General features: G+C 43.0%; 1 protein-coding gene across 1 annotated transcript; it reads right to left on the bottom strand.

The window, feature by feature from the left end:
- Positions 1–1,733: 1,733 nt before the first annotated feature.
- Positions 1,734–4,864, bottom strand: LOC127656612 (nuclear factor 7, brain-like). The gene is made up of 6 exons (XM_052145016.1): positions 4,457–4,864; positions 4,206–4,301; positions 3,358–3,588; positions 3,258–3,280; positions 3,070–3,188; positions 1,734–2,725 (listed from the first exon to the last, which is right to left on the bottom strand). Exons 1-6 carry the CDS (start codon positions 4,850–4,852, stop codon positions 2,181–2,183), a joined length of 1,410 nt encoding a protein of 469 aa, XP_052000976.1. The 5' UTR covers positions 4,853–4,864; the 3' UTR covers positions 1,734–2,180.
- Positions 4,865–22,838: the final 17,974 nt, after the last annotated feature.

Consider the following 22,838-nt stretch of genomic DNA (forward strand, 5'->3'; position numbering starts at 1 on the left):
GAACTCCTGGGAGAGAGCAGAGAGATTGGTCAATACATAAAGCCGGCCAAGGACATAACAATACCAAAGAATAAAAAATGAATTACTTTGGCATCAGTTCAATGACAGCCTTCATCACACAGTTCCGACAGCCATGGAAAACCTGGAAATATCAGGGAGTTTTAAAATGGTGATTTCCAGGCATGGAAAAGTCATGGAAATGTCTATAATGCTTAAATGATCTGCAATTATATAGCGCCATTTTAACCTTAGCGGTTACCAAAGTCCTTTACACTGCCAAATGCATAAATGTAAATGTAAATGCATGTAAGGTGCTAGCCTGCCATTGGGAGCAAATTGGGGTTCAGTGTCTTGCCCAAGGAAACTTTGGCATGTGGAGTCATGTGGGCCGGGAATAAAACCGCCAACCCTGCGATTAGTAGCCGACCCGCTCTACCACCTGAGCCACAGCCGCGCCTATGCATGTTTCCAGTCTTTCTCCACACTAAAAGTAGCTCGCCGGCAGGATATTGCTCTTTTGTAGATTAAAACTTGCTCACACGCCACAGTGATGTCTGATTTATGAATGAATTCTTCCTTTGAGCCAAAACGGTCCACAAGTTGGTGTGAATGATGCAGTACTACTGTTAATCTGTATCAAGTATCACAAATGACAGGAGAAACCATGAACTCTCCATGATGTGGACTAAAGTCTCACAGAACATCTGTGAAAAACATTTGAGCTCCACAGAGACGGAGAAGACATGAAAACAAACTGAAGAAACTAGAAACTCAAACACACCTCCATGTTTCAAGAGTCTGATTGAGATTGTCAGTGTTATTGTGTGAATCATGTAGTCATTTAACTTCTCATGTGGTATAATATCAATGACGTCACATTAATTCAGTTTTGTAGGACAGTTAGAATATGAAGCGCTTTGTGATTCTGTGAATGAAACAGATGGTTGATTTGTGTCACATGTCTTCATTCAACAGCTGCCACAGAAATGATTTGATTTGATGTATTTTTACTCTCTCTCTGAGCTGCTGTCTGTCTCATCCTCAATAATTCCACAGACAGATAAATCATCCGCTGCAGCGTCACCATTGTGCCACTCATCTCTGTGTGTTTGAATAATCTTATTCATGTGATACTCCTCCTGTTCTGACCAGTTCATCTGTTGACATGAATTCATGAGTTCATTATTAGTGCTCATATGGAGGATATCTGTGAAGTTATTCAGAGAAAACACATGATTATAGATTTATTTTGAGTGTGTATGAACTGTATTCAGTGGAGTGTGTCGCCCTCATTTGGTCACTGAATGATTCTCTTTATATTCTGGATTAAACGCTGAAAGATTAATGTGTTTAATGTGTTAATTTTAACGCCTGTTTCACATGGAGACGAGAAGTGCAGCTTCTTCTTTTTCCAGATGTTGTTGAGCCTGTACTTGAGCGTAACATCATCCGTCTGCAACACTTCTGCACTTACATGCCCGTTTAAAATAGGAGTACTCCACATATCTCTGCGATTATCATTACTCTACATATTCTGTTTATATGAGTAACAGTTTAATCACAGTTTAATCACAGTATTGCATTAGTCGCATTATGAGCGTGCGTGTAAACCTTATAATCTCATCAAGACTCTGCAGACAGGAGTGCCCACTTTCATTCATTATGAGAATCTGAGAATAATTCATGCAGCCCCCTGAAACGACGCGTAAACAAGTTTTTAATGTGCTAAAATCTTTATTTAATGCACTAAAACATGAAGAGAGTGTACAGAATAAAACATACACTCTGATTGGCTGTCCCACAGAATGTAATGAATGTGCTTTTATTAACATTATAACTCTATTATTTTGGGTGTGAGCTCCTGAGCGTCTACAGAAGCTCGATTGAACTCATCACATTTAGACATGTGAACACATTTCTGCCACAGAGTTTCAGACAATCTTTCCAGAATAACACTTCTACTTCATTAGCAAAGGAACTCATCAAGAAAAAGCTGTAAATGCCCCTTTAGAGTCATTGTGCCACCAACATTATTGAAGTTTCTTCATGATTCAGTCCCTTCATGATCAACTCCCACGATTCATTACAGAGGTCTGATTTATAATACGGGCCACTATCTTTTATTCTCAGCAGGAATTATTCCACTAGATAAATATGTTTGTATCTGCTCTTGATTTCTCTCATGCGCTGGTTGTTACAGTCAGTTTAACTGGTAAGATCCTCAGAGGGTTAATAGGGTTGGTATCATAACTATAGAATAATGGAAAGAGTGTCTCTGTAAATGTGTGTGTGAATGTCAGTAGATGTGTGTTAGTTACAGGATCAGAGAATGACACTTTTCCTGTTTCATAATGCAGCTGAACTCTCACACGCTCGAGTTTCTCTTTAACTGTAAAGTGAGTGAGGGGTTTCTCTGGGGATTGTGAATAATATTCATTCTCTGAGTACTGCACACACCAGACACCAGTGTTAAAGAAAACAGCTCCCTTCCTCTGGTTTGATGCTGTAGTTATTCCAATAGTCCAGTAATTATTGTCTCCAACCTCCACATCCCAGCAGTGTGTTCCTGAGTTAAAACCCTCTGAACCCAGAACACACGGATATCTGTCTAATCTCTCGGGATTATCAGGTAATGTCTGTCTGTTCTCACTGTATCTCACACTGGTCAGATCATCAGACAGGATCAGACATGGATGTGCAGTGTTTGGATCCAGAATCACAGGAGCTGATGAGAGAAAACAATCAACATCTGCTCTTATTCTGAAGTGAAGATAATAATGATCATATGAAGAAATACACACACATGATCTCTGTACAACACAAACTTGGAAATAGAGAAACTGTTGAGATCTGTCATTATTGTGTTCAGTATCTGGTCATGTTCACGTGTGACTCTTATTGTTCATGTCTGACACGAGTCATCTCTAATATTTATAATATCTCTGATGTAAATCTTCATGAAGAAAGGATCGTTCACGTGATTGTAAATCAGATCTTCAGTCCCTACACACTCTCACAGAAGGGTGAACATTTGTCTGTATTTCCAGCACACATGTGTGACAGACTCACTCTTGTGGACAATGTCTCGCATCTTCTTCCAGACTCTGAATGTCAGGTTGCCCAAGTAATGTGGCACATGAATGAGAGCTCCAGAAGTCATCTGTGGATCCGGCTGTGAGCTCTGGACTCTGGGAGAACATTCTGGAGTCAGTACAGCAGTGACTTTGACTTCACAATCATAGAGAGGAGACACTTACCTTTCCATCGTCACATTAAAGTCCTGCAAAACACAAACAAACACTTGATGAACTGCTGAAATGATAAATCAGAAATCAATGATGAGTGTTTGACTGTCACCTGTAGAAACGAGACGTCATTGGCTTTCATCAGTTCCTCCATGTCTTTGATTGTGTGTGAAAGAGCTGAGATGTGTGTGTTCATCTCCTCAAGCTTCTCCTTCATCATATGACTCTTCTGCTCCTCTTCCTCTCTCAGTTCAGTGATTGTAGCTTCTTCTTCCTCTCGGAGAAACTCGTGAAGCTTCTCAAACTGCTCTTTAATCTGATGCTCCGTGTGCTCAGCTTGAGTCTGAAATCACATCAGATTCACTTTAATCTGCATTCACACACACACTCACACACACACACACACACACACACACACACACACACACACACACACACACACACACACACTCACACTTACACACAAACACACTCTCACACGCACACACACACACACACACACACAAACACACTCTCACACACACACACACTCACACACACAAACACACTCTCACACACACACTCTCACACACACACACATGTTGTGTTTCCATGTTTTATGGGGACTTTCCATAGACATAATGGTTTTTATACTGTACAAACTTTATATTCTATCCTCTAAACCTAACCCTACCCCTAAACCTAACCCTCACAGAAAACTTTCTGCATTTTTACATTTTCAAAAAACATCATTTAGTATGATTTATAAGCTGTTTTCCTCATGGGGACCGACAAAATGTCCCCACAAGGTCAAAAATTTCGGGTTTTACTATCCTTATGGGGACATTTGGTCCCCACAAAGTGATAAATACACGCTCACACTCACACACACACACACTCTCACTCACACACACACACACACACACACATCACATCATTGATGTCCATGAGTATTTGATGTCCATGAGTCTGTGTCTTCACCTTGATGTGTTGAACTGTTTTATCACACTCACCTTTCATGTCTTCTGTGTGTTTCAGTTTCTCTTGTAAAGATGTAAGTGCTGTGTTGAGTTCCTCCTAGAATGAGACAAAGATTTGATCATGTGACTTACTGTATGTCACATATAGTTCTCATATGTTCATATGTTCAAAATGGTGCAGAAAAACACATTCATGAGATTATGATGTTTCTCTCTGTGTTTTGTAAATGAAACAAGAGAAGTTGGTCGTACCTTGTAAGATGGAAGAACTTCACCGATGGGTCTGAATTTGTGATTGACGTGTTTCTCTGAATCTCTGCACACTAAACACACCGGCTGTTTATCATCCAGACAGAAGAGTTTGAGTTTCTCACTGTGTAAACTGCAGATCTCCTCACACCCTGATGAACGTCTCTCATGTCTGGCCTTCAGGAACGACTCGCACACGTTCTTCAATGAAAGACTCACAGGAGGATTGGGTTTAGAGGATCTTCTCCTGCAGACTGGACACTCCTGAGAACTCTTGGTTTTCCAGAACTGTTGAAGACACTCTTTACAGAAACTGTGACTACACGACAGAAGAACAGGAACCTTGAAGATTTCACAGCACACGGGACAAGAAAGATCTTCCACAGAGAGAGAATCCATTTCCCTATTTGTAAAAGCTCCGACGATCTGAACTTTCACTTTCTGTTTAAATGTTGGGCTAAAAGGGGGAGGAGCTTCAGTAGGTGTTTGTAAGGAAAGTGAGAATCAAGTGTTGAAGACTTTACACACATTAAACACAGTTCAGATGAATTAGTATAATGTCAACTTCACACTGCACACGCGGACATACAACAGAAAGATGCATTTACACACAGTTTAAAACATTATATTATCAGAAATAATCTGATTACAATTATGAATATGAAAACATAAAATAAATGTGAAAAAATGAAAATATACATTTTTAAATATCTGCATTTCTAGAAGTCTGCACGGGTGTTAAAATCCAGAACTGGAAAAGGGTTAGTGCACAACATTAATGAAAAGCCTAAAAACCCAGTAAATCACAATCTGACGTAGATCCAATGATAATTTAAAACCCAGAAGACAAAAATATCTTTAAAAATCCCTAAATGAACCCCTTTTTCTCTTGAAATTACAAATAATGAGAGTTAACATTCTCATCTCTTGTGTGTAAGACATACTTTATATAAATATTAACATCTTAAAACATGTTTCATGACCCTTTAAAGCACGCTTCACAGGGAAATGTATATATTACATTCATTTAGATGTATATATTATGCACATAAAACATGTGTTATTGAGTTTCTTTGCATTTCTTTGTACGGGTGTTAAAAGCAGTAAAAGCCAAAACTGGAAAATTGCTCTCTCTTTTTTCCTCAGAATGAACAGTTCCAGATTTTCACAGGCATGAGACAGTGTGTACACATGTAGAGGGAACACAAGTTACATTATATTCAAATTAAAAACTTGAATGCTTGACAGACATTCTGTTATTTGGTGTGCAATTGTTTTTTAAGTAAATGCACAGCTATAAAATAGTTCCAGGTCTTGACCACATAACGGTTCCACATCAGCCAAATTATTTCAGTTATTTCAGAGCCCTACAGGTGACCACAGCAAAAAATCCAAATAAAACAAAGACATTGGTTAAATACATGGATAAGAATGGCAAACAATGTCTATAATATCCTACATTTATTTCAATTTTGATTGAAAAGGGTCCTTGGGCTCCCTCTCTTTCTCTCAACCTCACGTACATGCCACCACTGCAAAATAACAGTTGCAACTCCGCTGCATGTCTTGACCGCATTACCACTTAGGGTGTGCGTTATTTTTCAATAATTCAACGGTCAGTCGTCAATTATTCCTTACATATAAAATTGGTAAATACAGCACTATTCATCGACGTGTAGTTGGGGTGCCAACTCTGCATGTCCATTCTCAAATATCTTGCTCATGAAAGTGAGGCGAGCAGATTTCTGGCTTGTTTCTTATTGTTATGGAGGCGTTGAACTACAAAATGGAAGAGGGGCAACCCAACCTTTTGACTCATCCTAATGGAACTCTTAAATGTAAGAAAGCTGGTCTTTCCAGAGACTGATCATCTAAGATGGCATAAACTCTTTGCTTTTTCTGTGGCTTTGGATTTTCCTCTGCCAATACCCCCACAGACCTCTGTGCAGATGGATGTGGTACCTGAAGGAGGAGGCAGTTTATTTTGTTCCCTGCCGCGACTCACAGAGGAGCTTGGGTCCTCTTTTCTTGTCCAAGGTGCTGGGCCGCTGTGTAGAGCAGATATATGCTTTACATACCCGTCACATTCAGAGCTCTGAATTAATGCCTCACAATCTTTTGACTGGTGTGTATTTGAGGAGAAACATCGAAAGCAGATGGGATTTTCTCTTATGTAAGCTTTCTGTTCCTCTAGGAGTTTTTCTCTGAAACCTCAACGTTCAAGCAAGGGGTGTGGCTATTTATGGATTGGGCTTTGTTTATTGATGTTGTCACTTACTTTCTTGGCTTCATCCTTCTACATGGTATTATCTGTCTGTTTTGTGTACAGTGATAGAAGTTCTTGTTGGTTTTGATAAGAGCAGTGTGCACACTCATGTTGAAACTTGGATAGTTTCTCATGCAGGCCTCACTATGGATGACATCACAGAGGAATGAAAAGGGAAGGAAGCTGACACAATACTCTAATAATAATCATAATCCCTGTTGCATCCACTTTTCCTGAAGACTGAGAGAGAGCTTCTCCATAATGGGACTGATGCCATGTGCAGTATCTAGGAAGAACATGCCAGGTAGGAGATGTTGAGGTTCTTTGATAGACAGCATGTGATCAAATCACTGCCCGTAAACCTCACAGAATTTTACAATTAACTTTTGTAATATTGCACAAATATCAACAATAATATATATATAAAGTTCTTATTAACACATAAACACTTACAGACAAAGCTTATTTGAGAGATTACAAGATGATGGACAGACTGTTGTTGCTCTATGATCAGTGTGATCATCAATGGCCCTGTTTCCACCTGGTATTAAGATGCGTTTCAGGTGATCCGATCACATGTGGTCAGGCGAGACACATCGCTGTTTACACCAGCTCCTTTAAATGTGCCTCCTGTGACCACTTGTGTTCGGATTTGGAGGGGAGGTCTCTGTTCACGATATACATTAATCACTATGTCAGTGTGTTACTGCCTGATATTAAAGCACAACAAGTCAGAAAAGACAAAGAAAGTGTTAAAAGAAACAATTCGCTGTTTCTCCCAGATGTGAAATTGAATCTGTGCACAAACGCAACATGTCAAGCAGAATAATCTGTTATTTTAGTGGATTATCTGTATTAAAGGAGCTTCAGGGGTTCGTGCTTGTCATCTGATTTGATATCAGACATACTAAAGAAGATCCGTGAAGCTCTCCTGATTATATATGGATCCGCTTTTTTAGATTTCTGACTGGACGGTTATATCCTTTTAAAGACGCTCGTAAATGGCCAAGTTTAAACTCTTGTTTAAACGCAGCACTTGATTGACAGGTGAGGGGTGGAGCTTCACTACTGGTGGGACGCATACAGGATGGATTAGTGTTTATACCTCTGATGTGATGTGGTCACATGCGTTTTTGACCGTTTAGACCTGTATTTAGGGCTGATCACATGTGATCGGATCACCTGAAACTCATCTTAATACCAGGTGGTCAGTATGACAGCATGTGGGTGAAAATAAAAGATAGCTGCTATTGAGGTTAGAGGTCAAACACCTTGACTACAACACTAAACAAAATACAGGAAAGCACCACTTGGTGGCTCTAAAGCCTTAACTATGGGGATCAGAACAATTTTATACATTTCATTAGGGATGTCAATAGTAAGTTCAAACGGGGTAGTTGAAGCACTTAGTTGCTTAGGAAAATGTGCCTGCTCAGACGTTTGTAAAGTTTGCCAGAAAGAATGTTTTAAATATCAAATTATGCACGTAGAAACTGAAATGATAAATGAAATAAATATGAAATTATGATTACAAATATGAAATTATAAATTCTGTATGGGCATTAAGTCAATGCCAGAAACAGAAAATTGCCCTCTTCTTTTTTCCTAATTCAAACAAGTAGATGTTATGATTTCATAGGCAACTGTCCAGTCAGGGGCCCCCTCTCAGTGTACAGCTGGGGAAAATAGTGATATTATATCATCATTTCAAAATAATTTCTAACATCCATTGTAGTCAAATACATTGAAAATATTAACCCTAATTAAATAAAAACCTAGATAAAGATAACGTATGCATGTTTTCCACAGTTTTTCCACTAAATGAACACAAAGAATAATGGTATTTAATTTCTAATATAATAAATATAATTCATATGCACCAATACAGTAATAAAAAAGTAATATTTACCTACATATATAACAATTTTTTCTATTGTAAATTAATAGGGTGTGCGAAAACTACAACTTATATTTTACTATCAACTTATATAATTATATTTTGGAACCCAGATGAATATCTTTATAACTGTTCAGTCAAGCTTATTATTATAATATGATTCTGATCTTCCCAAAGTGCAATAATCCAAAAGTCATGCAAAATCTCAGAAAGATAAGTAGAATAGCAATACAATCCACTAGTTGCTCACTCCACAATCTGAGACACTTGATGATCATTGTCCAAACACAGGTAGGCCTAGTGAACCATGCTGCTTCATATATACAACGATATGGTTCTATCACTTCCTATTTCCTGTCACATGACCTCCAGTGATAGGAAGTGAAACAGTTTTAAAATACATTTCATTCACTTTAAAACAGGAGTTAAAATAGACAAAAAGAACATGTAAAAACAATATATAGAACACAAGTACATTTAAAATCATTCTATGTACCTTGCGTTAATGTTAAAACACGTCCCTTATGTGGCTATGCTACAAGTTAAATAAGGTCTGTGGTAAACATTACTTGACAATACATCAGAATCAGAATCAGCTTTATTGCCAAGTATGCTTACACATACAAAGAATTTGTCTAGGTGACAGGAGCTTCCAGTCTACAACAATATAAAAAATACCAAAAACAGCAGCAAGAGTAATTAAAAACAAAAAACAATACAAATAAATAATTATACATATACGTACATACACTCACCTTCATACACACCCACATACACACGTAGTGCAAATCTATTACAATCTGTTATATAAAGAACAAAAAACAGTATATTATGTACAGAGCAATGTAAATAATGGCAGAAGTGGATATGTTGGATAATATAATTTAAAATTAAAATTAAACTGTGTATTGCACATAATTATTGCTCAATGGGGCAATTTAATTGACATACAGTATGTACATGGACATATGTGTAGAACAAAACATATTTAATGTTATAGAACAAAACATCCACGTATTGGTGAGGAGTAATATTTACCACAGACCTTATTTCACACTTGAGTTAAAAAAGCCCTTTATAAAAACACATAGGAAAATCCAGAGGGAACCCATGGTGAATTAGACTTTTGGGTTTTTGAACTACAAGCTGAACAGCTCTATTATTATAATTCTGATGATTGTTTTAAATCAAAAGTACTATATTTTTATCACATTTACCTTCACCTGGAGCTTTTATTTTGATGGAACAAAACAGTGCACTGCAGTATATTTGACAGTTCTTAATGATCCTCATTAAAAATCTGGTGAAACGCTGTCACCTTCTACTAGGGTTGCAACCCGTCCCGTAAAGTACAGGATTGTCCTGTATTTAAAGATCAAATTATGCGTCCCGTATCAAATCAAAACAGGATGCAATTTGTCCCTTATTTAAGCTGGTCAGATGGCGTCACAGTGAAATGTGACATTTCATACAGAAGTGTATGAAATGTCCACATGAAGTCTGGGACCCCAAGCAAATGCTTGGATTGTGTGGTGGTTAACACAGCTACTTTAGAGTCTCACAGGCATGAGAGAGTGTGTACAGTGTCAGTCCTCCCTATAGGCAAACTAAGCAAGTTGCTTAGGGCCCCAGATCTGCCAGGGGGCCCCAACACATTCAAAGACATTATAAGTAGTGTTACAATCATACTGACGGGACCCCCCACACAAAATTGCCACAGAGAGTACGCAGCCTTCTTGAAAGTTTTGTCTTCGAACTTCCGTTCTAGCATTTTCTATATAGATTTCTATGGTGTTTATGTCAAAGTGTAATTAGCTAGTGAAGTGGATTTACAGGTTATAGAGTTGTCAAAAGTTATTATGAGTATTATTAATTGTTCAGAGGATGTCATAACAACTGGAAGCAGAGCAGAGAGATTTTAAAACAAGAGCACTTCATTCATAAATCCACAAGATCCTACCTTCACGCTGTGGACGTATTGATATTCTTCTGTGCTCATGAAAACCTTTACAGTGACAGGAAAACACCTCACAAGCATTTTCACGTAGTAAAGGGGTGCTGTAGACTCACACCATCAACTCTTGGTGAAAAATACTTTCTGTGCTCCAACTCGTAATCCACTTTGATCGACTCAATTAGCTTAAATGCAAACCAGTAGTTAAAAGACAAAACATGGACGTGCGGAGCGCTGAAAATGGCTGAATAAGGTGTATAGGAAATGTCATGGTTACTGTTGTAACCTCCGTTCCCCTATGGAAGGAATGAGACGTTGTGTCGATTGTAGTGACACAAGGGGTCTCTTCTGAGAGCCTCGCGTACCTCTGAACTTGAACTTGAGAAAAGGCCAATGTCAAGTTGGCAGACAGAATTTGCATGCCCCACCCTGGACATACGGGTATAAAAGGAGCGGGCGAGCAAATGCCAGACAGGTTTTCACTGAGGAGCCGAGAATACGGTTACGGCGCATTACAGTGGTAGGGATAGTGACGTGGCAAGGGGAACACAACGTCTCATTCCTTCCATCGGGGAATGGAGGTTACAACAGTAACCATGACGTTCCCCTTCTGTCACTCACTCGACGTTGTGTTGATGGTAGTGAAACAAGGTGTCCCACTTAAAAACGGCATGCACTAACCCATGTTACGTGGCTGCCGAACCAGGTGCAAAGGTTTTTGCGTGCTAGAAGCAGCTGGGTCGGGGGGACGCAACCCTCCCCAACGCCCCCAATAAAAGGTGTCATACGTTGCCTGTTCCCGTGACTTTCATGGGAGCCAGCCGGCCAGCTGCGCCTTTTCATTTACATTTATGCATTTGGCAGACGCTTTTATCCAAAGCGATTTACAGTGCAATTATTACAGGGACAATCCCTCCGGAGCAACCTGGAGTTAAGTGCCTTACTCAAGGACACAATGGTGGTGGCCGTGGGGTTAGAACCAGCAATCTTCTGATTAACAGCCCTGTGCTTTAGCCACTACGCCACCACCACCACTCCACCACTCTCAAAAGGCCCTGCGGAGATCACGACCTGCCCAAACTGGGGGGAGGTAACTTGTGGCTAATACACACGGGGTTGTCAGGCCACCCGTGGCCATGGTGCGATGGTAGATCCTGCCTGCAAGGGAGGAGTTGCTACAGACGTGGCGACCGGGGACAGCAAGGTCAGCCTAAGGGAGGGGGACCGTGCCGTGGAAAATACATCACAGGGAGTTGCCTGAGGCAGAACTATGCCTGTGGAGCTCAAGCGAAACATGGAGTACTCGACACGTGGTGAGTTTGGTGGCTAATTCCTCAGCCGAATCTGCGGCCAGAGGGCTAGGGAGGAAGAGCATTCAGGGAGCGAGAGCTTGCTGGCTCACCTGGGAAAGAAGGCACACTGGATCAGCTTGGTGAAGGGCGCAAGGTGCAAGCGGAACTGCTGGTCGGTTGAGGCAGGAGCCTGGCGAATTGAATCGCATAGACAAAGTCAGATGGTCCTGGCCAGCCAACGCAACTGGCTGGGAAGCGCAAGCCATGTGTCTAAGCTCCGTGCGCGGTGCTCTAATGGGACGATCGTTTTGGACGTACCGGGTGGAGCCTCGCTGCGGGGGGGAGCAGGTAATAGTGCGTTGGGAGGCAAACATGCGTCCCAAGGCTTGGGTGCTGAGACAAAGCTCAAAGCACTTACCTTGCTCCGCACACCCTGCAGGGGGCAGGTTGTAGACAGAGGAGGGGGTCCTGTAGGGACGTCCTCAAGCGTCATCAGCGCTGGCCTGCCGGGGCTGGGCAGTCGTGGGTCCGGAGGCAAGATGGCCGCGTCCGAGGAGCCGGGACTGCAAGGTTTTGGTGCCGGGGTGCCGTGAGAACAGCGCGCGCCGGTCTGATGACCAGGAAGTGAGGAAATCGCTCTTTTATTGAAAATTTGGGTACTGCCGCCCAAAAGGGGTTACTCATCCCGGCCCTCAACCGGGGGACGGAGTTGTCTTGCTACCACCTCTGGAGCAAACGTCTGGCTTCCTGGGTGCACCATCTCAGGAGCATTTAGGGGCTTTACGGGCCCTAGAAGAGGTCCTGGAGACAGGGGGCGTATGCTGCCTGCGGAGCGCTCGACACTGGGGCTGAGAGCTGGGCCCAGGTTGAGGCGGAGCTGGTGGTGGTTTCTTCGCAGGTGGATGCCCGCGGCGAGCACACGGGGGGGGGGCGGCCTGCGCTGCGATGGTGTGGCATGATGTGTGAGATGGCCTCCGTCTGTTTCCTCACCGGCGAAAACTGCTGGGCGAAGTCATTGATGGTGTCGCCGAAGAAACCGAACTGGGAGATGGGGGCATTGAGAAAGTGGGCTTTGTCAAAGTCGCGCATCTTGACCAAGTTCAGCCACAGGTGGCGTTCCTGGACCAACTGCAACGTTGCCATGGTCATGTCCTCGCAGTAAGAACATGAACCATCCACAAACGATGCCTCGGTGTGATCGCTACCCAGGCACACGAGGCAGCGTCTATGACCATCGGATCTGGAGAGATACCGGCCACTTCCAGGAACTATACAGCGGCGGGAGGGCATCTTTACAAAGACGCGTCCTGAGAAGGAAGTTCAACACCCGCTTGTGGATGTTTCTCTTTACCAGAAAACAAACTATTTTAGAGGAAAAATAAACTCTTTCAGAGAAATTAACTCTTTTATGAGTCTGCACAGTGTGCAGAGAGGAGAAAGCCACTGGACTGCGCTGTCATATTCAACAGAATGCTCTCTTGCAGAGGTGGATGAAGCAGTCGTGACACACAGCTCGCTGATCACACAACTGTTCGGCTCCGAAGAAAAAATCTGTCTGGCATTCGCTCACTGCTTCCTTTATACCCGTATGTCTGGGGGCGGGGCATGCAAATTCTGTCTGCCAACTTGGCATTGGCCTTTTCTCAAGTTCAGAGTTACGTGAGGCTCTCATAACACACTGACACAATGTCGAGTGTCTGACAGAAGAGGAACACAAGTTACATTACAATAAAACAAAGTACACTCACTGAGCACTTATTAGGAACACTATGGTCCTAATAAAGTGCCCGACGTGGTCTTCTGCTGTTGTAGCCCATCCACCTGAAGGTTTGACATGTTGTGCATTCTGGAATGCTATTCTGCTCACTACAATTGTACAGAGTGGTTATCTGACTCAGCTCGTGCAGGTTTAAAGTGACTGAGAGCCTGCTCTAAGTCTCTCTGTAAGCCACATCACAAGTCAGCAGGTATCGGGAGATCAAACCCGTTTAAAGAACTCAGAGATATATGCTCATGGTGAACAGTAATAATAGAACAGATGTTTATCCTGAATAACAGTGTTGAGACTTCTTCTAAATGCTTATTAGTGATCTGCGTTACTAACCTAAACAAAACCATAAAATAGGTTTATCATAGATAGTAATGATTTCTCATTGAAGCATTTTTGGAGCTAGTATTGGATAAACTGTCATGTTTTTAAGGGCATCTCTGGTGTAGCTCAAAAAAAGTGATTGGGAAGCCATTGTGGAGGGACTTGAGAGAAAATGAAACCTCCCCAATTACATAGGAGAAACTGATGGCAAGCTTGTTGTAATAAGGGTTCCAACCATCCCGTAAAATAAGGGATCGTCCTGTATTTAAATATGAAATGATGTGTCCCATATTGAATCAATATGGAACGTGATTTGTCCCATGTTTAAGCTGGTCCGATGGTGTCACGCAATATCGATCAAGATCATTAATTTAACCTTAATATTCTTTGGAAATTTTGCCTACGTCTGTTCCACGCCATGTCATGGCCACATCTGAGCAGTTAGTCCTGGAGTTGGTTCTCGCCCTTGTACCCACCCTTAGTTCTCCTGAGCAGGCAAGGGGAACTTTCAACCCTCCGACCCCGCCTGGACACTCTGAGCCCTGGACTCCGCCTTGGCCTGTCGGTCCCTCTACATCGCCTCAGCTCTGCGTTCCCTCGTCTCCACTGTGGTCGTACAGCCTTTTGGCTTTTCCGGGATCCCTCGTCCTTCCGGCTCCTCCTTGGTCTGTCGGTCCCCTGGGTGCGCCTTGGCTCTCCGATCCTCTGGATGCGCCTCGTCCCTCCAATCCATCAGTTTTATGTCATGTGTCCCTAGTCATGTGATTACTGTTCTCTCCATGTTCATGTGTATTGTTTTCATTGGTTTATTGTTTAATGATCTTGTGATCAGTTCTGTCTTTTCATTGGTTAACTTGTTTTTCTTGTTCTCCCATGTCATGTATTTAAGCCTCATGTTTGCCATTGTCCATTGTCAAGTATTGAATGTGTGTGTTCGCTACGTGTTCATGTCAAGCCATGTTTACAGTATGTTACGTTTAAGGCTAGTCAAGTTTCATGTTTATGTTTAGTTCATGTTTGTAGTTAGGGTTTTTGGATACCACATTTATTAATATATTTGCACTTGGGTTCTTCACGTCATCATCATCATCATCTTCGTCATTGTCAGCACTGCCAACAACATTTTAAAAGTCCACACATTGTGCTACAACTGTGGATGGTATGGTATTTGAAAACGTCAGCATCAACATTTCCCCTATAAAATCACCTCAAAAATCTACTTAGAGAAAAAAGGCTCAACAATTATCAGCTCTCTCATGCAAGGCGCATAGTTGAAAATGCATTTGGTATTCTCTACACCAGCGTTTCTTAAACTATGACTTGTGACCCAAATTGGTTTGCCTGGCCATACATGTTGGGTTGCAATGTATTTGAATCTACAGTGTATATATATATATATATATATATATATGTCACGAATGAAGCTAGCAAGCAAGTTGCAAGTGACAATGAGTTTATTGACAGTCAAATATGTGAAGATTGGGGAAAAGTCCGGGGTGAAGGTTTAGTGACGCAGGCGCTCCAATGGTCAGATGAATGGGGTGAGAAGAGTGATGAGGAGTGCTGAACAAACACGACGAATCCGGGTAACAGCCAACAGAACACGAAACAGGGACAATGAGGGAACTGGACTGGAACTCAGAGGGATCAACACAACCGGACATCACAAACAAACGATCTGACAAAGAGATGAGAAAGTGGTGAGTATTAAAAGGGAATTGAAATGAGTCACAGCTGGTGAAGAGGAGTGATTGCGGCTGAGCGCTGATCACGGTAACGAGTCGTCACGCCCACACATCCACACACACACACACAAGTAATAAACAAAGCACGAGACAAGGAAGAGACATAGGATTTACAAACCGTGACAGTACCCCCCCTCCTGGCGTTCCCAGGCTCCCTTACCTGCCGATTGTAGTTATCGATAAGGGAGTGATCCAGAATGTCTCTGGCCGGTACCCAACTTCTCTCCACCGGACCGTAACCTTCCCAGTTCACCAGGTACTGAAATCCGCGTCCCCTCCGTCTTGAGTCCAGAATACGATTGACCGAATAAGTAGGTTCCCCATCTACAAGTCGCGGGGGGGAACCGGAACCGGCGGATTAATGCGGGAATAAAAGACGGGTTTTATTTTTGATACATGAAAGACGGGGTGAATTCTCCTGTACGCCGGAGGAAGGTTGAGGCGGACTGCCACCGGACTAACAATCTTGGTGACAGTGAACGGGCCAATGAATTTGGGTGCAAGTTTATTAGATACGGAGCGGAGAGGAATGTTCTTAGTAGAAAGCCACACTTTTTGACCAACGACGTATACGGGAGGCCTAGACCGGTGGCGATCAGCTTTGGCCTTGGTGCGCGACCCCACTTGGAGTAGAGTATCACGGGTCTTAGTCCAAGTGCGGTGACACCTCTGGACGAAGGCGTGAGCGGAGGGGACCGCGACCTCGGATTCCAGACTAGGAAAAATAGGTGGCTGGTACCCTACACTACACTCAAACGGAGATAGGCCCGTGGATGATACTGGTAACGTGTTGTGGGCGTACTCAACCAAAGACAGTTGCTGACTCCACGAGGAAGGATTCTTGGATACCAAACATCGTAACGTTCTCTCCACTCCTGGTTGGCTCGCTCAGATTGACCATTGCTCTGGGGATGAAACCCTGAGGACAGACTGACAGTCGCTCCCAGTAATTTACAAAATTCTCGCCAAAATTTGGACACAAATTGGGGTCCTCTGTCAGAGACAACATCTGTCGGGAGGCCATGTAGCTGAAAGATGTGGTCAATGACAATCACCGCTGTCTCCTTGGCTGAGGGTAATTTGGGCAAGGGAATGAAGTGGGCCGCCTTCGAGAACCGGTCCACCACGGTTAAAACTACCGTGTGCCCCTGGGAGGGTGGGAGGGCGGTAATAAAATCTAGAGCGATATGGGACCAGGGTCTCGACGGGACCGGCAGCGGTTGAAGTAACCCGTCTGGGGGTCTATTGGAACTCTTACCAGTGGCACAGACTGAGCAAGCCAAAACAAAACTGTGAACGTCACGAGCCATCAGAGGCCACCAGAATCGTTGCTTGACTAAAAACTTAGTTCAATTAACTCCTGGATGACAAGCCACATTAGAACAATGTCCCCACTGAATAACATGGACCGTAACCCCTCCGGCACAAACAAACGGTTCGGTGGGCACCGAGCCGGGGGCGTTACCCCTTCTAAGGCCGTCTTGACCTTCAATTCGATCTCCCATGTGAGTGCAGAGATGAATAGCGTCTCTGGTAAAATGCACTCGGGAGTGGAAAAAAGAGCCCACCGAGCCTGCCTGGAGTTTAATCTTTTAGCTGTGCGAATGTATTCCAAGTTCTTGTGATCGGTCCAGACGATAAAAGGTACCCCCGAACCCTCCAACCAGTGGCGCCATTCCTCCAAAGCTAACTAGACTGCCAACAACTCTCTGTTACCAATGTCATAATTACGTTCTGCCGAGGACAAGCGATGAGAAAAAAATGCGCAAGGATGTATCTTGTCGTCTGAAGGAGAACGCTGGGATAACACTGCGCCTACCCCCACCTCTGACGCATCGACCTCCACCACGAACTGACGTGACGGATCAGGGGTTATCAGGATGGGGGCTGAAACGAAGCAGCATTTCAGTTTGGCAAACGCAGCCTCAGCTGCGTCTGACCACCTGAACGTTGTTCTGGGAGAGGTCAAGGCGGTCAGAGGCGCGGCTAGTTGACTGAAATTGCGAATGAAACGCCGGTAGAAATTGGCGAACCCCAGAAATCTCAGTAGGGCCTTACGGGACTCTGGGCTTGGCCAATTTACCAGAGCCTTGATCTTCTCAGGATCCATGCGCATTCCCTCAACCGACACGATGTACCCTAAGAAAGGAACAGACTGTGCATGAAAAACGCATTTCTCCGCCTTGACAAAAAGCCCATTCTCTAGCAACCTCTGAAGCACTAGTCGGACGTGCTGCACGTGTTCCTGGAGAGAAGAATAAAAAATCAATATGTCATCCAGGTAAACATATATGAACTGATCGACCATGTCTCGCAGCACGTCATTAATGAGTGCCTGGAAGACTGCTGGGGAGTTGGACAGGCTGAACGGCATGACCAAGTATTCAAAGTGCCCCCTGGGGGTGTTAAAAGCGATCTTCCGTTCATCCCCCTCCCTGATGCGGACCAAATGATAAGCATTACGTAAATCCAGTTTCGTGAAGATGGATGCTCCCTGCAACCTCTCGAAAGCCGAAGACATCAACGGTAGAGGATAAGTGTTCTTTACCGTGATGTTATTCAGCTCCCGGTAATCAACACAAGGTCGCAGAGATCCATCTTTCTTCCCCACAAAAAAGAATCCCGCCCCCGCTGGAGAAGAGGAAGGGTGGATGAATCCTGTAGCTAGAGCATCAGAAATATTTTTCTCCATAGCCTCCCTCTCTGGAACAGAGAGTGAAAATAACTTGCCCTTAGACGGAGACGTACCTGGCAATAACACTATGGCACAGTCATAGGGACGATGTGGAGGGAGAGAAGCCGCCCGAGACTTACTGAACACCTCCTTCAGGTCCAGGTACTCCGCGGGCACGTTAGATAAATCCACAGTCTCCTCCTGAAACACAGGGACAGAAACAGACGGACAGGCAGACACAAGACAAGACTTATGACATTGGGTGCTCCACGCCGACACGGACTTCGACTGCCAGTCCACTTTAGGGTTGTGACAGGTGAGCCAGGGATGACCAAGGACGATGGGGGCAAGAGGAGTGTCCAGTATTTAGAAGGAGATAGTCTCGGTGTGATTGCCTGACGTGACGAGGGTGATGTCTTCAGTGGCTAGGGAAATGGTGGGAAGTTCCTGGCCATTGAGGGCGTGTACAGCAATCCGATTAGTGAGAGACCTGAGGGGAACTTGGTGGTTGAGTGCAAAAGTGTAGTCCATGAAATTAATCCAGAAGTGCTCGACAGTCGTGACGGTGGGTTGACCATTGGAGTCTTACCGGAAGGAGAGTAGATGTGGATGAGGTCTTCTCGGTGGAGATCCCACCCGATAGTAGCCTCATACTTACTATCGGGCAGGTCCTTTTAAAGGACAGTTGTAGGCGAAATGTCCAGCTCCTCCACAGTACATGCACAGGCCCTGGGATCTCCGCCTTTCCTTCTCCTCCCGGGAAAGCAGGGCTCGACCCACCTGCATGGACTCGGGATCACAGACGGGGCTGTACGCGTCCCCGCCTCCAGAACGTTGGCCTCTCAAAGGACGGTTGGAGGGTACTCGCCGTTCCACTCTGGACAGCCTTGCGTCCACTCTTAACGCCAAAGTGATCAAGTCGTTGAGCTTGGTGGGGAGATCCATGGCGTATATCTCCTTTTGGACGCGGTCAGCCAGCCCATGCAGGAACATGTCCCACTGCGCCTCCTCGTTCCATTGACTCTCCGCCGCTAGGGTCCGGAACTCGATAGAAAAGTCCGATACGGATCTCTCTCCCTGACGCAAGTCGGCCAGCACTTTGGCTGCTTCTCTACCGGAAACAGCACGGTCAAAAACCCGCTTCATCTCCGCGGAGAGCGCTTGGAACGAGGCGCAGCATTGGTCCTGGTTCTCCCACACCACTGTTCCCCATAGTGCCGCTCTCCCAGAAAGTAGCGTCAGAACAAAGGTGACCTTGGTTCTTTCATCACAGAATGTTCTGGGCTGTAGAGAAAAATGCATTGAGCATCGTGTTAGAAAAGCTCGACAAAAACTGGGTTCACCTGAATATAATTCTGGAACCGGTAGGCGGGGCTCCGACTGGGAGGGGACCGCTGATGGTGGTTGAGGAATCAGCGGTGCGGGCAGCGCAGTGGGAGCTCGCAGAAGTTGGATTTGCTGGGTGAGTCCGGACACCTGCGCCACTAGAGCCTGAACAGCGCGAGCTGTGTCATTGAGATTCTTCTCTTGGTTCTCCATACGAAGTCTGCTGTTGTTCACGAATTCTTCGAGACTGTCTGAACTGTTACTCGCTGCTTCCATCTTGTGGTCAGATCGTTCTGTCACGAATGAAGCTAGGAAGCAAGTTGCAAGTGACAATGAGTTTATTGACAGTCAAATATGTGAAGATTGGGGAAAAGTCCGGGGTGAAGGTTTAGTGACGCAGGCGCTCCAATGGTCAGATGAATGGGGTGAGAAGAGTGATGAGGAGTGCTGAACAAACACGATGAATCCGGGTAACAGCCAACAGAACACGAAACAGGGACAACGAGGGAACTGGACTGGAACTTCAGAGGGATCAACACAACCGGACATCACAAACAAACAATCTGACAAAGAGATGAGAAAGTGGTGAGTATTAAAAGGGAAATGAAATGAGTCACAGCTGGTGAAGAGGAGTGATTGTGGCTGAGCGCTGATCACGGTAACGAGTCGTCACGCCCACACATCCACGCACACACACACAAGTAATAAACAAAGCACGAGACAAGGAAGAGACATAGGATTTACAAACCGTGACAATATATATATATATAGCGTCATGACCTTGCATTACTTATAATTAATTTAACATTTTCTTGACATGACTTATAAATGTATCTGTATAATTATCTGACTTTTGCTGATGTTCAGAACCGATGTTGATTGTCAACGGGACATTTTAAAATGTAAACCGGACTGGAACAATGTATGCCTGATGGATAAAGGTGGCCGGTGACGACAGTTCGAGAGAGAGAGAATTACAGGCAGCTGCCATGTGTGTTTATGTTTGTGTGTTTTTGTTTCAGTTTATTATTAAACTATTATTTATATTGCCAAGCCGTTTCTCATCTCCTCCTTTCTCTTATACCCCTTTACAGAGAACAAGCTGAATTTTTCTACCAGTGGGATCAAGGTCAGTAGATAGCTTTAATAACAAATAAATACAGTAAAAACCCTCTAATGCACAACTTACCCACCAGTATGAGCATCTATTACTGTAATTCTATTTAGAGCGGAAGGAGGAATTCAAAATTCGCAGCTTCAACGAAATAGCAGCTGTTAGAATCATGGTAATTCGACCACTTTAATAGCAAGTAAGTTCTGTAAATGGCATTAATGCATATGATTAGATTCATGAGAATAAGTGAAAATTATTCCTTGGAGTGACAGTAGAAGGAAAAGAACAAAATTCGGAGCTTTGTAAATATACCTAAATGAAAAATCCTCATACTTCTTCTAGTTGTCAGTGGTTCATGCCATTTGCTGAAGTGGCTGATCATGTGAGCTGCCACTAGAGTGCTGCCTCCTATCAGTATGGAGTGGCAGGTCTTGTGAGCTGCCACTGCCAGTTTCCCATCTGCCAGTGATCGATAATTAAAATGTTATTAACTCAATATAATAGCTTCCTGCCAGCAGTCGACACATCAGTGATGTAAGCGCAATGGAGCATTCACACAAGAAGTCAGAAGCACGTGCTGTGTTTACAACAGAGGAACGAACGTCACATGAGAGTTAGGTCATTTCAAACAATAATACAGAGCTGGTCGGAAGCAATGATTTAAAGTTAAAAATTTTATAATTATCAATTAGTTTCTTACACAAAAATATAGGTTTGCTTCAGAAGACATTAATTGATTGACTGGAGTCATGTGGATTATTTTTATGCTGCCTAAATATGACTTTTGAACTGTCAAACAGCCATCAGCCTGTTGGCACCCACTCTAATTTCAGTTCTTGAAAAGTCATGCACATCTGGCATGGCTTAAAGGTAAGTAAATCATGAAATAATTTAAATTTTTGGGTGTATATCTCCTTTAAACCAATTAAGAGCAAGTAGTGATATGAGAGAAATAATACATGTTAATTAGTCAGTGATCAGTAAAAAGTGGTATTAAACTTGACATTTTGTCCCCATCACATCTGAAACAATGGCAACACCCCTAAAGAAAGTCATACACATCTGGAATGCATGAGTGTGAGTAAATGATGAGAGGGGTGAACAATCCCTTTTAAGGGGTTTTATGCAGCAAGCCACAGAATCACATTCACAGTCCTTCTGATCTTGTCACAACGTAATACATTAATCTATAATAATGAATGTTCTATCTAGAACACACCAGCAACTGCCTAGCAACACCCTCGCAACCACTTAGCTGAGACATTAATAATGAATACAATATATGAGTGACTTCAGTACTGCAAACAATCTCACTTATTGCTGTTTGTTTTCAACCGTTTATGTGTGTTTTTAGCATTGCAATTCCATTACATCTACATTGTTTACCTTGAGCACTGTGTTGTGGGACACAGGACCACCTGTCTGTGTTAAAGGGAGTGTTATTTGAGTTTACAGTAAAAGGCACATAAAAAAGGTGTAAACACCTATAGCATATTTAAAATATTTAATTCTTAAAGAAATTGCTGGCATAGAGATTAAATGTTTCACTGATTTTTCACTTTACATCTTGACATCTGTAGTCCAACTGGCACGATCATGATTTGAAACACTTCCTCACGCTTCAAGACTTATAGTGAAAAATGAGTTACATTTTGGTTTTAGGAGTTACATATTTATTTTATGAGATCATGTAAATGTTCCGTTTTTTATTTTATATATTTAAAAAAGATATTCAGCATTGGTATTTCACAATATCACAACTCCCTGTATAGGATATCCCTATATCATGTCCACAACATTTATGTTGTTGGTGGATGCTTTCTTACTCAATCCACTAACAATAAAGAGATAGTGTTTGTTCATGAAAAGTCAAATTAAAGGTAAAACGTTAAAAATAATCCATAAAAAATAAGTATATTATTATAATTATAATATGTGCAATTAATGACACAATTATCTTGTTCCTGGATTGTAACTGGCTTCCCCATATTAATAACACCTTAATATTCAAATATATTTTTGACA

This window comes from Xyrauchen texanus, chromosome 16 (assembly GCF_025860055.1).
Source record: "Xyrauchen texanus isolate HMW12.3.18 chromosome 16, RBS_HiC_50CHRs, whole genome shotgun sequence".
NCBI classification, from domain to species: Eukaryota; Metazoa; Chordata; class Actinopteri; order Cypriniformes; family Catostomidae; genus Xyrauchen; species Xyrauchen texanus.